Below are 15,797 nucleotides of genomic sequence, written 5' to 3' on the forward strand. Positions count from 1 at the left end.
TCCCCAGATGTCCTGGGCCCCTCACCCCAGCCCTTTGGGCAGGGCCAGGACACCAAGGCAAGAGGAGATGCACAGATATGGAAAATAATTTAATAAAGAACTGCATTCTTTACATAGACAAGAGTTGCTTTCTTTACATCTAGCCTCCTTCAGGACCGTCCACTTCGCCCTAAGTAGGTGGTGATGGGTAGAATGATTGGAAATCACCAAATTCTCTGACAATTAGAAAGAGCCAGACACTGTGGTGCAGGCCTTTAATCCCAGCATTTGGGAGGCAGAGGCAGGCAGATCTCTGTGAGTTCAAAGCTAGCCTGATCTACATAGCGAGTTCCAGGCCAGCTAGGGCTACACAGAGACCCTGTCTCAAAAAGACCAAAAAAAAGGAGAGAGAGAGAGAGAGAGAGAGAGAGAGAGAGAGAGAGAGAGAGCCAGCCTGAGAGAGAGAGAGAGAGAGAGAGAGAAAGCCAGCCTCACTGCTTCGGGCTTCGGGGCTTCAGGTTGGGTTTGTGTGTGGCAAAGCAGCCCCCTTGCTGTTATCTATTGAAAATCAGCCCATGAAACAAGAGTTTGAAACAAGATACCGATAGGAAAAAAGAAAAGTAAAAAAAGAAATTCTCAAATAACTTCAAGCGTACAGCCTTCTCAGCTCAAACTCTGCTCTCCGAAGACCTGTGAGCTGTGGAGGTATCAGTGACTCCATGGGAGAAGGAGAGCCCCAGGCCCAGCCAAGCCCCAATTCTAGTACAGGGCCTGCTCTGTGGCTAGTGTGGCATGTTCCCCAAAGAGAACTGGAAGTAGGAGGGATGAGGATTCCGCCATGCCAAGGCAGGACCAAGTCTTGAATTCTCACAGTGGTTCCACCCCAGCAAAGGACATGAATTTCATGCTTGAAGGATTGTCTTAGAGTACTGAAAAGGGTGCCAGTGTGAGCTCCCAAGAAGCCTGGAAAGTTCTTTGGGGCTGAGTGCATACTGTAGAGTGGTGGTCCCTGAGGGGTCTTGGAGTACCTCACTCTAGTGCAAGAAGGGAGGCGAGATGGAATAAAGGCTCCCAGGAAGGGTGGACCCAGGAGAGGCCTGCTGTCCTCTTCGCAAACCAGCAGCTCCATGTTCTGAAGTCAACAGGCTTAGCCCAGCAGTTACCCAGTAACAGTCTTCTTAAAGACACTCTCAGAGTTCAGTGCTCTCAGCACAGGCCACCAGCACTAGGGACTAGGATGTGGGCATCTTGGAGGCATTCATCCAGGAAGGTCCCCAGGAGTGTACAGGTGTTAGCCTGGGCTAGAACACAGCTTCCCTCCAGGAAGCTCTTGCTCCATCCACTCATCCTGCTGGGCTCACTGTAGTGTGCAAGCTAATGGGGATAAGAGGGAAAGGTCTTCAGCAAAAGAGGCAGAACCTATAACCCTGTTATGGGTGGTCAGACCCCAGGACAGTACTCACAGCTACGAACAGACTCCGACAGCCCTTCTTTGTCCAGAGTCTCTGCTTCCCAGCGAGATTCCCTCATCTGTGGGACATAAAGTAGGACAAGGGGTAAGGTAGCCAGCTAGACTTGGAAGCCACAGTGCCCACACAAGAACAGCAAGGAGGAACCTATAGCCCATCGCCCATTGTAGACTGGAGCCCATGCATGCCCACCTTGACCTGTTCCTTCAGGTATTCGGCTCGAGCCATGAAATTCTGAACCTGCCAAGGAAAGACATGCCTGGAAGTGAGGGGGCTTCAAATGGAGCTCCTCTCACTGATGCTTTCTAGAACCCTCTGCCTCATTTGAAAGGTCTCGTCTCTGATCCCCCGTCTACTTCCTCTTTCAGTAAGTTTCCCTGCTGTGGCAGCCTGTTAGACTTTTGGTTGATCCAAGCACTGCAATCTTGGGCCACTGTGACTTAGCAAGACTAAGTAAGGACTGGCCTCAGTCTTGGGCCACTCAAAGGCAGGGGAATTCTATATATAACCTAAAGAGACCCCATAGGCATGAGCTGAGTAAATGCAGAGGAGAAAGAAGCCCAGCCTCCCAACCCTACTGGGTACCTCAGTGTGAAGCAGCTCCCGCCTCCGGCCTGGGGCCTCTGCTGTAAAGAGAGGGCAGATAGTGAGAGCAAGGTAACCAGGGGCCAGGCAGGGGTGATGTTTGGGCCTCACCTGCCAGCAACAATAGCAGCTCCCCTAGGCTGTGCTGGTAAAGGTCCAGGGCCTCCTGCTCCTTGCCACCTTCCTCCTCCTACAGCGATATGGGCAACATGTCACTCCATGTTGTGCCTCGTTTTCCTCCCTTTCCTACCTTGCCCCTTCCCTTTGAGCACAAACCTTGGCCATGGCAGCTGAGGCCACTTCCAGGGCAGCTAGGAGACGTGGCTTGTCTCGGGCCATCTCTGAGGTGAGGGTAAAAGTTCACAGTGAGGGGGGCAACCCTGCTGTTTTTTACACAGGAAGCCCACCACAGTCTGCCTGTCAAGCTGGAGGAGGATTGCCAGGGCCTACTGAGTGGGCTGGGGACTGGAGCCTACCTCTCAGCAGGTCTCGAGTAGAGGTCCCCTGCCTCAGCAGGGTCTGACTGGAGGAGGAGACGATGGCTTTAAGTTCCTCAGCCCGGGACACGTACTGCCCCACCTGTAGCAGGATGAAGGGCTGAGGAGGACTATCCCCCAATCCAGGACCGATCGCCAAGTTATCCTTCTGGGTATTCAGTGACTGTCTCCTGTTCTAGCCAGGTGAGGGTCAAACAAAGCCGGCCTGATCCCCCTACCCAGCCCTATGCTATGGGAAAAGAAGTTCGATCTCTGGATCCTCTCCCCTAATGTCCAATCATTTCCTCCTTGGTAGATCACCCACCTTTCCTTTAATCACCTCCTTCCGCTGGGCATCCACTTCATCTGTGGAAGGTGGGGGTTCATATAAGGAGTCTGTGGGGGAACCCCTATCCCACAGCAAGCCCTCTGCAATCCTCAAACACCAATTTCTAGGTTTATCTTCTGCCTTGTCTCCCTTAAGACTCTGCATGGGAAACCTCTGGACTCCATCACTGTAGTTAGAGCTGTCCCGCCCCCCCCCGCCAACTCCATCCTGCCCCTTCTGAACTCAGAGGTACAGGCATAGCCTGGGACTCACAGTGCAGGGCAGGCACAAAGAAGTCCAGAGCCTTGCAGTAGAGTGATAGAGCTGCAGCTGCATCCCCTTCCTGGTCCTTTTTCACAGCCTGTACCACCAGGGCCGTCTGGGGGATGGGAGGAGCAGCAGTGAAATCTACCTCCCTAACACCACACCAACCAGGACCAGTGCTCCTGAGCCCTGCTGCTCTGTTTCTGCGGGCCAGTCACTGTTTGCCACCAGAGTGAGCAAATGAGACCTCTGTAATCTCCCTTGTCTACTCACTGCTCTTGCCAGGCTCTCCCCATTTGGCATGTGCTCCAGGTCCACCCAAGGGTGGGCAAAGAAGTCCTGGAAGGAGATTCGCTGGCTGGGGTCCCTCTCCAGGAGCCGCTGCAGCAGGTCACGGCAGTCTCGGGAGAGAGGGGGCCGAAGGGGAAGCTGTGGTGATGTAGGGCAAGGATAGAGCACATTGGGCTCCATGGAACACTGGGTTCCAAGCCCAGGACCTGTCAGGAACCCCTAGAGTTACATGTTTTTTTAAATTTTATTATTATTTTATGCATATGAGTGTATTGCCTGCATGTATGTGAGTGCACCCATGTCGTGCAATGCCATGGAGGTCAGAAGAGGGCTTTGGAATTCCCTTGGAACTGTAGTTAAGGACAGTTTGTAGCCGCCATGTGGGTGCTGGGAATTGAACCCGGGTCCTCTGCAAGAGCAGTCAGTGCTCTTAACTGTTGAGCCATCTCTCCAGCCCCTAGACTTACATGTTTACATGTGGGTAATCTGAGACCTGGGAGGAACATGGAAGTCCAGGTGATGAGCAGGTAGCGAGTCAGGCATTCTTTCCTAGGCTCTTATCAACAGCTGTTGTACAGCACCATCTGTGGGAATTCACTCCTAGCCCTAGACTATGATCCTGGGAAAGTTGGGCCTAGCTGTGTGGTAGCCTTCTCCCCACAGGCCCTTCATTGCCTGCTGTGGCTGACCTGGATCCCCACGAATGAACCAGATCCTTGGCTTCCACTGCAGAGCAAGCCCCACACCACTGGAGCCCCCACTACAGTCTGGACCAATGGACGTAAAGCCATTGAGCCTGAATCCCTCAATCCCCAGCGGATGCCAAGGCCTTGCCAGACGTACCTCGATAACCCGATTGCTGCGGATCTTCTCTTCTAGTTCCGAGAATGATCTGGAGGCAAAGGGGGGCTGCCCGAAGAGGGCTTCTATGAAAAGAGGGAGGGAGAGATTAGGATGGGACAGGGCTAAGCTTAGCCTGGCCCAACCCTGGGAATGGGGCAAGAACCTCTCAGAGCAGGGCCCTGAGTCCCTCAGTTCTGAGAACCTAAGAGAGGCCTTAGGCCTTGCCCAAAGACAAGAGTAGCTGCTGGGGTGGGGAACAGGTGAATCGAGATCTCACCATACAGGATGACCCCCACAGACCAGAGGTCTACTCGGGCATCGTACTGTCGCCGACACACCATCTCAGGGGCCATGTAGAGTGGGGAGCCACGAAGCACGTGTTTCTCATCCCATGGGGACATATGCTGTGCAAAGCCAAAGTCTGCAGGCAAGAGGCCAGACAGCAGGTTTCAAATCTCAGCTGCTTCCCAGGCTCCAGGCTGAGCTCCTCCCCACTTTGGACTCACTAGAACTACTTCTGCTCCTTCCCCTATGCTATTATTAGCCTTCAGCAACAATCCTACACCTCCCTCTGGGGTAGAAACCCTCCCCACGGCACACAGCCTCTTCTTCCCAAGAAGCCTACCTTAGAACAGCAGCAGCAAAGAAAGGGCCCACCCCTCACTGTCCTGCCAGGCCTAGGCTATGGTATGTTCTCTGGTCTCCAAACTCAAGTCCATACATGTCCAAATATCTGAGGCTATAACCACCCTTCCACCACTCATACTCTCCTCAGCTGTCCAGATTGAGCCCCAATCTCGATGACAGATTAAATCACGTCCCTGATCACAGACTGATCCCTGATGCTGGTCACACATTGGCACTGTTTCTATACTGAACCTCAAACCTGGACCCACAGTGAGGCCCAACTCTGACCACAGAATGATCCCTAACTACACCTAAAACACTGCAGGACTTGAATGTGGGCAGCCTGAGAAAAGGTGCTTCCTTCTGGTGATGGGCCAGCCCCGTATCTCCCATCCTTCACTGATGACTTAACAGAGGGACCTCTGAGAACCAGGGTGCTGAGGAGCCCAGGCATGGAGGCCACTGTATACCCATTAAAACATTACCCTGCTGTTCCAGACTCAGACCTGCTAATTTCAAGTGGGGCTTCTCCAAAGAGCTCAGCAAAATGTTCTGTGGCTTCAGATCCAGGTGAGAGATGTTCCGTTCATGAAGGAACTGCAGGGCACTAGCTGGGGAGCAGTCCCCATGCAGATGTCAGAACCTGTTTCTGGCCTGACTCTCCCCTCCTCTGGCTTCCATCTGCTCTCTTTAAGCTGCACAGCCCTACATCTGGCCTGGCTGGTCTACAGAATGCTTTACATACATGCACCAGGCTCCTGCCTGCTGGGAAGCTAAGAGTTTCCCAACCTCAAGTGCCTGCCTTAGCACCCTTCACAAGACTCCCTTCCTTCCCAGGAACCTTCTGAGATGCCAAGCCTTTTAGGTCGCCCTTGGGTTCCACCTACTGGGCCCTGGAAGATTCTACAAAGTTCTTATATCAAGTTCCACATGTGGAAGCCTGAATGCCCACAGATCTCTCATTGATCCTAGGAACATGAACATGGGGAAAAAAGGGCCCTGAAAATTCAAATTAGGCAGTAGGAAGCCTCAAAGCAAAGGAAAAGAGAAGAGAAAACGGGGGTGTCAGGCTGGGGTCAGAGGCTTTTACCCAGCTGCTGCATGAAGACACGAGTCACCTTCTCAGGCAGAATCCTGCGGGTATGGATGAAGCGAGACAGGTCACCCCCTGCACAGAACTCCATGATGAGGTAGATATTCTCACCGTCCCACTGTGGTTAGAGGTAAAGAGGCAGCCTGAAGGCAGTGTCCCTTCTCCAGCCTCGTTTGGAGGGAGCCCCGCCCAGGCTCGAACCTGGAAGTCTTTCAGCTGCACAATGTGGGGGTGCCGTATACCCTTGAGGATCTCAATCTCAGTCAGGAGGTTTTCCACCGATGCCTTGTTCAGACTTTTCTTGACAACGCACTTTATGGCTACCACCTCCCGAGTGTCCTTCTGTGGGACAGGAGATCTGGGGGCCTCTGTCTTGAGGGGCCAGCCCCATGACAGGTTGGAGGGGCTCTGGGTCCCTCTACAACGTTCCTCCTGCCTGGGTCTATCCACCCCGCACCGACCTCCAAGCTTCCCAGTTTCTCCTTAATTACCTGGATTCTGGAACCTTGGCTTCCCAAGATTGAACCAAGCAGGTGTTCAATCCCCTACGAACCCACAGCAGTGCATTCGAAAGTGGCCGGAAAGGGCATATCACCCTGTTCTAGAGCTTCTAAATGGTCCTGCCTCCAGGAGTTTGCTCCCAGACTCTTCCCAGCCTCCAAGGCAACTTCCGGTTTGAGCCAGTTCTTCGGCCACTGACACCGAGGTTATCTAAAGTCTTCCCCCGCCCCTCCAGACCAAACGTACACGTGTTTGTTTTTTGGATTCGAGGAGCGGTCAGCTCCAGCCTCCTCCGATCGCCAGGCGGGGTGGCCTCCCTGCTCTCACCCGGCCGCTCCCCTCCCGCCCTGCCCGGCCTGCTGCCCCGCTGGCTCCGCGTTGGCGGGCACAGGGGCAGGTGCCCGGCGCCGGGACGCCCCGAGGGTCAGCCCGTCCACAACCCACCTTGGCGTAGGCCTTGTACACCGTGGCGTACGTGCCACTGCCTAGGCGCTCGGTGAGGATGAAACCGTCCAGCCGCGGAGGACCCCAGCCGGGCCCCGCCATCCCGCGCCCGCCGCCAGGTGCTTCCTGGATCCGGGTGCGGGTTCGGGCCGGAGCGTAGCAGGGCGCACGAGGGGCGACAGGGATGGACTCCTCCGGGCCCCAGCGCCGCCTTCCGGAAGCGCGGGTCGACTCCGCCCCCTCCGAGGCTCCTCCCCGCCGCCCTCCAGGGACGGGTCCCTGACACCCTCTGCCCTGGAGTGGCAAGACTGGGCAAACGGGTGAGCCAAAGCCAATGGATCGCGCGTCGGGGAAACCTCACCCAGGTGCGGGCAGCATCCTAGAGACCACCCACGTGAGCGGCGGGAGGAGGGGCCCGTCCTGCCCTCCAGGACCAGCTAAAAATGGAAGAGCGGGACCAGAAAATTCTGCGGACCCTCGCAGTGAGAGAACGACTCCCCCAAGTTGTCCTCTGAGCTCCACACGCGCGTCCATGCACACAAATATAACACAAAATTTAAAAACAGAAAGCCGGGCGTGGTGGCACACGCCGTTAGTTACAGCACTCGAGAGGCAGAGGCAGGTGGATCTCTCTGAAATCAAGGCCAGCTTGGTCTGCATACTGAGTTCCAGGCCTGCTGCAGCTACACTGAGACCTCAAAAAACCCAAATATAAGGCTGGAGAGATGGCTCAGTGGTTGAGAGCACTAGCTGCTCTTGCAGAGGACCCAGGTTCGATTCCCAGCATTCACATGGCTGCTAACAACCATCCATGACTCCGGATCCAGGGGATCCAACACCCTCTTCTGACCTCTACCTACATGCAGACAATACACTCATGCACATAAATAAAAATACTTTTTAAAATAGCAAAAAATAAAAATAGAAAAAAAAATGCCTTTGGAAGGGTCTCCTTTCACTCCAGGAGGTAAGTGGCTTTGACAGCTTGTCACAGGCCCACCACTGAAGATCTTTTTCATTTTAAATTTATTTTTATTTCATGTGTATAAGCATTTTTGCTGCATATATGCTGGAGTTAAGCAGTTGTTAGCCACCCATAGGTGCTGGGAACCAAACCCAGGTTCTCTACAAAAGCAACAAATGCTCTAACTGCTGAGCCATCTCTTTGTTTTTGAGACAGAACCTATGTAACCCTGGATGGCCTAGAACTCAGAGACCCACCTGCCTCTGCCTCTGCCTCTGGAGTGCCCTATCTTGGTTATCTGCCCCAGCCTGATGAGCATAGTCCTCCCAAGGCAACTAGAGACATCAAGACCAGTGCTATCAGAAAACGTCTTATTTTTATTTAAGCACAAAAATTGAGACATATACATTTGTACATGGAAGAAAATAATACCAGAAAGTTTACAAAACCCTGGTGGCTGTCATCATTCATTGGCTCTAGGCCCCAATGGGCCGACAGCCCAAGGGCTGCCTCAGGAGTGCCCCAGTTACCAGAGACATGAGGCTGGCCAGCTTGGTGAGCCCCAAAGCCCCCCCACAGCACAGGGTGCATGCTTCAATGGTGAACTCCGAGATATCACTGCAGTGACACACCTGGGGAGCACCCAGGGCAAGGAGAAAGGGACTTAGACTCTATTGTGGGTACAGGAGGAACCTTCAGAAAGATGGCTCAGTGGTCCTGCCTGCAGGACATAGTTCTGCACTGATTTCTTCAACTCTCCTCAAGAGTTTGTAATAGGTAAATATTGATGATGGGGCAGGAGTAAGACTAAGGCAGAGGGCAGCTGTCCCTCAGGAGAGGAAGCCAAAACAAACAGAGCCACACCTGGACAGTCACACCCACCCTCCTAAAGACTGGGCAAAAGGCTGGACAGGACAACTTGATTCATTGTCCTCTGCCCCTCCCACCCCCAAGTCCCACCCAACCCCACTATACATCCAGAAAGCCTGAAGAGAAGGGCTAGGGAAGGCCCCAGAGGGAACAAGGTGCTGTCACACCAGGAAGGCACAGAGAGGTCATAAAAGGGTCATGAATCTTTCGTGAGGAGCATGAGGTGTAGGAGAGCTGGGACAGTTAGGCCAGAGGCTCTGGAAGCATGAAGACTACTTCAGGGTTATCTGGAGAACAGTTGCCCACCCACCCAGAACACAGCCTGCCTTAAGTAGAGCCCTTGGAAGGCTTACTGAAGCCTGTGCAGGAAAATGCATAACTGTGGACACCACAGGCTCTGCCTATAAACCCCAATACATATATGGCCTGCTCTAGGAGAAGCGGAGTCCAGGATACCTGTGGAAAATAAAATTCCTAGTACAATGAACCCAGGCTGGCCAATAATTTTATGTGTATGTGTGCGTGTGTGTGTGTGTGTGAGTGTGTGTTTAGCAGGAAGGCAGTTTTCATTCTACCGCTTCCAGACAAAATCCTACCAAACCACCACCAGAAAAGAAAAGACAGCTTTGTTAATTTTTCTCTTCTCTTGTGTAAAAAAACAATGTTCCTGTACCTTTCTCCCTCTCTTTCAAGTAGAAGGGAAAGCTGGCTGCTGAGGAAGAAGCAGGGGATGCAACAAGATGCCTGCCAGGTCTGTGCTGGGCAAAACCACTGCATAAGGCACCCACATAAAGTACAGCTCAGAAGGCAGGTGACAGAAGAGGCTGGGGCTGAGGGAAGGAGAGTCAGGAGGACTAATTCCCCTGGAAGGTTCCTCGGGCAGCAGATGAGGCAGCACTGCGGAAGGTTCTGTTGCTGAAGATGCCCTGGGAAAACTCCTCTTGGGCCTGCTGGAAGCTGGCTCCTGTCCGGCGGTAGAAGGCGTGTACCTAGGGAAAGAGGCTGGGGTCAAAGGAGCCCAAAACTATCCTAGCCATTCAGATATACTCCCAAAGGGGCCTGGGAGTTCAACCCAGCTTGACTGCACACCCTCCGAGGGCTTAACTGCAGGAGTGAGGAATATCCAGGTCCAGGCAGGCTTTTTGTTGGTTTAACCCCAACTTACCCGCTGCAGGAGAAAGAGTGAGAGCCCGGCACAGAGGGTGAAGAAGCCTGCCACTACCATCATGATGATTGACACAGCTAAGGAGATCCCTTCCTTCAGGGTAGACAGGGCTGCCAGCCAACCACTATAAAAGATGCCAGAAGAGTGAAGTGAGAGATAGCTCAGAAATCCCTAGGAGAAGTTACTGTGTGCTGGGTCACTATCTGCAGGACAGGAAGCCTTGGAGTTCAGTGACTGTGGTCTGTCAGAGGCCAGCCTGTGAGGGCTGAGAGGCCCATACTGCTCCAACATGACCTCTCCTGGGGCCTCAGAGATGCAGTCACACAGGGAACAGGACTTGTGAGGTCTAGAAGGGAGATGTGGCAGCTGCCTTCAATCAGAAGCCCAAAGGTTCAGCTGCTGCCTGGGTATTTTGTCTTTTTGAGACAGGGTCTCCCTGTAGCCCCAGCTGTCCTGGAACTCACTATGTAGACCAGGCTGGCTTTGAACTCACAGAGATCAGCTTGCCTCTGCCTCCCAAGTGCTGGGATTAAAGGCGTGAGCCACCATGCCCGGCTGGTTAAAAGCATTTTTAAGCTCATACTACTCTTGTAGAGAACCTGAGTTCAATTCGCAGTAACCATGAGGCTCACAACTGCCTGTAACTCCAGTTCCCGAGGATCCAATGTGCTCCTCTGGTCTCCATGGACATTGCACTCATGTGCACAAACCCATACACAGATATACATAATTTTAAAAATTTAAAAATTGGGGCTGGAGAGATGGCTCAGCAGATAAGAACACTGGTTGTTCTTGCACATGGTGGCTAACCACCACCTGTAGCTCCAGTTTGAAAGGATCTGACACCCTCTTCTGGCCTCCATAGGAATTGCATGTACAGATGCACTTACATACATGCTAGAAAAAACACTCATATACATAAAAAACAAAAAGCCAGGTGTGGTGGCACATGCCTTTAATCCCAGTGCTTGAGAGGCAGAGACAGGTGGATTGCTGTGGGTTCAAGGCCAGCCTGCTCTCTATAGTGAGTTCCAAGCTAGCTGGGGCCACAGGGAGACCCTGCCTCAAAAAGACCAAAAAACCCCAAAACAAATAAATTTTTTTTTAGTTTTAAAATTAAGGAAATACTACAAAGCCATAATAATCTAAACAGTATGGGACTAGCATGAAGATGTTCATATATATCAAAACAATACACCTATGTCACAGGCTTCAGGGACCAGAAATAAACTCATCTACCTAGGATCAATTAATTTTCTGACAAGGACCCTAAAACCAAAGAGGAGGGGCTGGAGAGATTAAGATTAAGATTAAGCCAGTGGTTAAGAGCACTGACTGCTCTTACAGAGGACCCGGGAGGCTACAAACTGTCCTTAACTCCAGTTCCAGGGGAATCCGAAGCCCTCTTCTGACCTCCGCAGCATTGCACAACATGGGTGCACTTGCATACATGCAGGCAATACGCTCATACACATAAAAATACTAAATAAAATACTTAAAAAACCCTGAGATTATACACAACTCTGAGAAGAAAAACACGAGCAACTTTCATGTAATTGCCTAAATATGACACCAAAAGCAACACAAGAAAAACAAAGGGACAGCAAGACGACTCATAAGGTGCTCACTGCCAAAACTGACCACCTGAGTTCAATCCCGAGAACCCACATGGTAGATGGAAAGAACTCTTCCAAGTTGTCCTCTGACCTCCACACACACACAACACACACACACACACAATGTAGAAATTAAACAAAAAACCAAGGTGGATGGTACTGAGGAAGAACTACATCTGAGGGTGACCTCTGGCCTCCACAAGGTGTATGCATGTGTGCCTACATGAATATAAACATGCATGTGCACCCACCAAAATAAAATTAAAGGAAAAGAAAATGGTCACAAAAGGGCTATGGAAAGGCAAGAGCAGGCAGGAACAGCAGAGCACATCCAGCTGTACCAAAGCAAGGCAGTGAGGGCAGGGCCAGGACACAGCTCAAACCTCAGAGCCCCATCCTCAGTGCAAACAGCAGCTATAAACCATAGCATGCCCTCCGCTTACCCCTCCTCTCACTCATTTTGGGATATTTTTTGCTCACACACACACACACACACACACACACACATTTTTTTTTTTTTTTGTCTTTTTGAAGCAGGGTCTCCCTGTAGCCCCAGCTGTCCTGGAACTATGTAGACCAGGCTGGCCTTGAACTCACAGAGATCCGCCTTCCTCTACCTCCCAAGTGCTCTCCTGGCTAATTATATATATTTTTTGTTTTATTTGGGGACTGGAGAGATGGCTCAGTGGTTAAGAGCACTGGCTGCTCTTGTAGAGGACCTGGGTTCAATTCCCAGCACCCACATGGTGCCAGTAACTCCAGTTCCAGGAAATCCCATGCTCTCTTCTGATCTCCGAGGGCACTGCAGGGCACAGGTGCACCTACCTACATGCAGGCAATACACTCATATACATAAAAATTTTTTTTTAAAATGCATATGTTTTGCCTGCATTTAAGTCCATCCATGTCATGCAACACCTACGGAGGCTAGAAGAGGGCACTGAATCCTCTGGAACTGGAGTTAAGAATAGTTGTTAGCCACCATGTGAATGCTAGAAACTGAATCTGGGTCCTCTGTAAGAGAAGCCAGCCCTCTCAACTACTGAGCCATCCAAGATTTTTTTTTTTAATGTTTTATTTTTTATCTTTTAAAAAAATTTTTAAGAACTACATGATTAGAAGAACCATTTCACTGCAGCTTTAACATATTCAGTAACACACTCCAGAGCAAGAGTACATCTCTTTCACAATTGGCTGCAAGTTTCTAGGTTCAGATGAATTAATAGTTACACAATACTGAACTCAATAAAAGCCCTGTAAGACATAAAATGGAGTTTTTAACCTTTAAAAAAGATCTCTATTTCATTTTAGAATATATTGTTCCTTGCAGACTCATCGGGTTTGCTACTAACACTGAGATATTGGCACACACATCTGTATGTATCTATTACTAGTCATAATCGGTTGCACTTGGATCCTAGGCGCCTGTGTATGTCTGTAAAGTCATCAGTAGATTTCAATGATAATGTTTATCACCTCTACTAATTAACACGATGTAAATTTCCATGCTTCCTCCTCAAAAATAATACATTTAAAAAAGTTTGTGTGTGTAAATCACAGAACATCCCAAACCACCATATTCAACTACACACCCACTTCCCAGATGGCACCCTCCCATAGCCCCCCCCCCACTAGAGCCCTTACACTCTGATATCCCTGCTACTGTCCTCTGTTTCGTTGGCACCCCCAGCCATTCCCCACTACTTGCCCTTCTGGTGAATCTAGTCAGCCTATCTAGAGGGCTTTGTTTTAGGAAGGTCAGCTGTTCCTTATCTAGCAGCAATCAGTTGTCAATATTCCTTTAGATAAGATTGGGGTCTGCTGTTCATTTTCCTAGTTCTATGGTGGGTTACTATCTGGGAGTCCCTTGGGCCACTCTGGCCAACATCTCAAAAGAAGGAATCTCCTCTCTGGTATTGTTGCTTGTTGTGTAGCCTTTAGCTATGCATATGGACTCTTAAGAAATTATATTAGCCCCTTTAATCTTTGGTTAGACTTTCTTTTGGGTGTTTAAGGTCATACAGTTGGCCCAGACAAACTAATTTATTTTTACTCTTGAGGTCATTTGAGGATCTGTTCCTCAGGGGTCACATGGGCTTGGGAGGAGCCCCTGGCTCCTTTCTTTTACCAGTTCTGCCTATGTGAAGATAAAAGGTCCTGCTTGACCATGGTTGGCTTCGCTTGGAAGCATGGAGGAAATTATTCTTCTGTGTTGACCCTCCTCTTTGTAGGCAGGACACTGGTTCAAGTCCATCTGGTGGGGGTCTCCTCTGCCTCCTTGATCAAGAGGACAGGTGACCCACCACAATTACAGGACATTTTGAGAGATGCTCATAGTCCCCTGGAACTAGTCGACCTAGGAGGGCAAGGAGCAAAAACTGTCCTTTATGTCCCTCTGACCAAATTATTAATAGGCTTCAATGTATGTCTGTTAAACATCCAAGAAGGTTAGTTCCACCAGTCTGGTACTTTTAATTACTATATGTCATGAAGATAAATCTTGGGAAAAGACCAATTGTTCTCAGATAAACCTTACCTAGGCATATATTTCTTGATCTGCTATATATAATTTGTCAATAGGTTGTTGGAGTAATATGGTTCCCTCGGGTTTTCAAAACTAGATAGGCATTATTTATCTCTCATTGTCTCACCCCTCCATCATGGTTTCCCCACTTAAGGTGCCCCCATTTTCCCCTTCTCCCTTAATAATACCCTTCTCCTATGGTCTTACCTCTCTTGAGCTCTTTCTTTCCCTTTATCCCCTAGGTTCCTTGTATACCCTTCCCTCCCCCCTCCCTTAAACTATTTTCCTAGTGTTTCCTATTGTTCTTTTCTTTCGGGTTCTTTCTTTTCCTTTACCTCCATTTCCTTTCCATTATCCTGGTTCCTGTAGTTATGTCTGGATATACACTCACTTATCAGCATTTGGTTCTAGGAACCACATATGAGGGAGAACACATGTCGATTTTTTTTCTGAGTCTGTATTACTTCACTTAGTATAACAGCTTCTAGTTCCATCCATTTACCTGCAAATTTCATGATTTCATCTTTCTTTACTGCTGAGTAAAACTCCATTGTATAAATGAACCACATTTTCATGGATGAGTCGTCAATTGAGGGACATGGAGGTTGCTTCCATCTCTTAGTTATTGTGAAAAGAGCAGGAACAAACATGGATGTACAAGTGTCTCTGCAATAGGATGAGTTCTTTGGGTACATGCCAAGGAGTAAGATGGGGTAAGATGAAATCTTAAAGTGGTTTTAATTTACATTTCCCTAATTATTAGTGATATTGAACATCTTTTAAGATGTTTCATAGCCATCTTTACTACTTCTTTTGAGAACTCTCTGTTCAGCTCCTTAACCCATCTATTAATTGGGTTACTTCTTGTCTTGGTTCTCTGTTTTTTGAGTTCGTTATATATTCTGGATATTAAACCTCTGTCAGATGTGTCACTGGTGAAGATTTTCTCCCATTCTGTGGGTTTTCTGTTCACTTCCCTGGTTGCCTCCTTTGATGTACAGCTTTTTAGTTTAATGAGGTCCCATTTGTTAATTCTTGCCTTTGTCTCCTGAGGAATTGATGTCCGGTTTAGAAAATCCTTTCCTACACCTATATCTTATAGGTTTTTTCCAATGTTTTCTTCTAACAGTTTTAGAGTTTCAGGCTTTACATTGAGGTCTTTGATCCGTTTGGAATGGACTTTTATGCAGGGTGAAAGACAGGGGTTTAGTTTCATTCTTCTACAGGTGGAGATCCACTTTTGCCAGCACCATTTGCTGAACATGCTGTCTTTCCTCCAGTGAATATTCTTGGCCCCTTTGTCAAATATCAGGTGGCTGAAATTGCATTTACTCATATTTGGGTCTTCAATTTTGTTCCATTGATCTATGGGTCTATTTTTGTGTCAGTACCATGTTGTTTTTATGGCTATAGCTCTGTAATACAGCTTAAAAGCTGGTATAGTTATCCCCCCGGCATTGCTCTTAGTGCTCAGGGTTGTTTTGGCTATCTGAGGTCTTTTGTGCTTCCATATGAATCTTAGGATGGTTTTTTCCAAATCTGTGAAAAATATCAATAGGGATTTTGATTGGCATTGCATTGAATCTATAAATGGCTTTTGGTAGGATAGTCCTTTTCATAATATTAATTCTTCCAATCCATGAGCTTGAGAGGCAGTTCCATCTTCTGATGTCTTCCTGAATCTCATTCTTTAAAGATTTAAAATTTTCATTGTAGAGGTCTTTAATGTCTTTAGTCATATTTATTCTGAGATATATA

General features: G+C 49.3%; 2 protein-coding genes across 10 annotated transcripts in view; both read right to left on the minus strand.

Moving 5' to 3' along the window:
* Nucleotides 1-401: 401 nt before the first annotated feature.
* Nucleotides 402-7,126, minus strand: Ulk3 (unc-51 like kinase 3). Of its 9 annotated transcripts, none has more exons than XR_003850039.1 (17): nt 6,901-7,126; nt 6,447-6,500; nt 6,157-6,297; nt 5,953-6,073; nt 5,369-5,473; nt 4,513-4,656; nt 4,236-4,318; nt 3,375-3,530; nt 3,111-3,216; nt 2,835-2,875; nt 2,510-2,612; nt 2,310-2,374; nt 2,149-2,223; nt 2,034-2,074; nt 1,641-1,688; nt 1,443-1,509; nt 402-1,353 (listed from the first exon to the last, which is right to left on the minus strand). XR_003850039.1 is itself a non-coding variant. In XM_029565090.1 (17 exons), the coding sequence occupies exons 1-17, from the start codon at nt 7,000-7,002 to the stop codon at nt 1,337-1,339; spliced, it is 1,470 nt and encodes a 489-aa protein (XP_029420950.1). In that variant the 5' UTR covers nt 7,003-7,126; the 3' UTR covers nt 402-1,336. The 9 variants fall into 9 exon arrangements, 8 of the variants coding, with proteins under 8 accessions (XP_029420950.1, XP_029420949.1, XP_029420951.1 ...); XM_029565090.1 differs by having other exon boundaries at nt 2,034-2,071; nt 2,145-2,223; XM_029565089.1 differs by having other exon boundaries at nt 2,145-2,223.
* Nucleotides 7,127-8,221: 1,095 nt separating this feature from the next.
* Nucleotides 8,222-15,797, minus strand: part of Scamp2 (secretory carrier membrane protein 2) — a 39,091-nt gene continuing 31,515 nt past the window's right edge. Inside the window, exons 8-9 of the mRNA XM_008836511.3 lie at nt 9,900-10,023; nt 8,222-9,723 (exon numbers count right to left, since the gene is read on the minus strand). Of these exons, the coding sequence (XP_008834733.1) occupies nt 9,589-9,723; nt 9,900-10,023 (259 nt within the window). The 3' untranslated portion in view covers nt 8,222-9,588. The remainder of the gene's footprint in view (nt 9,724-9,899; nt 10,024-15,797) is intronic.

This window comes from Nannospalax galili, unplaced genomic scaffold, assembly GCF_000622305.1.
Source record: "Nannospalax galili isolate Female #2095 unplaced genomic scaffold, S.galili_v1.0 scaffold54, whole genome shotgun sequence".
Taxonomy (NCBI): Eukaryota; Metazoa; Chordata; class Mammalia; order Rodentia; family Spalacidae; genus Nannospalax; species Nannospalax galili.

What these genes read in the sequence shown, in the direction of transcription:
- Ulk3 (XM_029565089.1), bottom strand. Translation starts at nt 7,002, where the DNA reads ATGGCGGGGCCCGGCTGGGGTCCTCCGCGGCTGGACGGTTTCATCCTC. An exon ending in GCCAAGGTTCCAGAATCCAG is followed by an intron (nt 6,298 to 6,446) that starts GTAATTAAGGAG and finishes CCTGTCCCACAG; the next exon opens with AAGGACACTCGGGAGGTGGT. An exon ending in TGCAGCTGAAAGACTTCCAG is followed by an intron (nt 6,074 to 6,156) that starts GTTCGAGCCTGG and finishes CTCTAACCACAG; the next exon opens with TGGGACGGTGAGAATATCTA.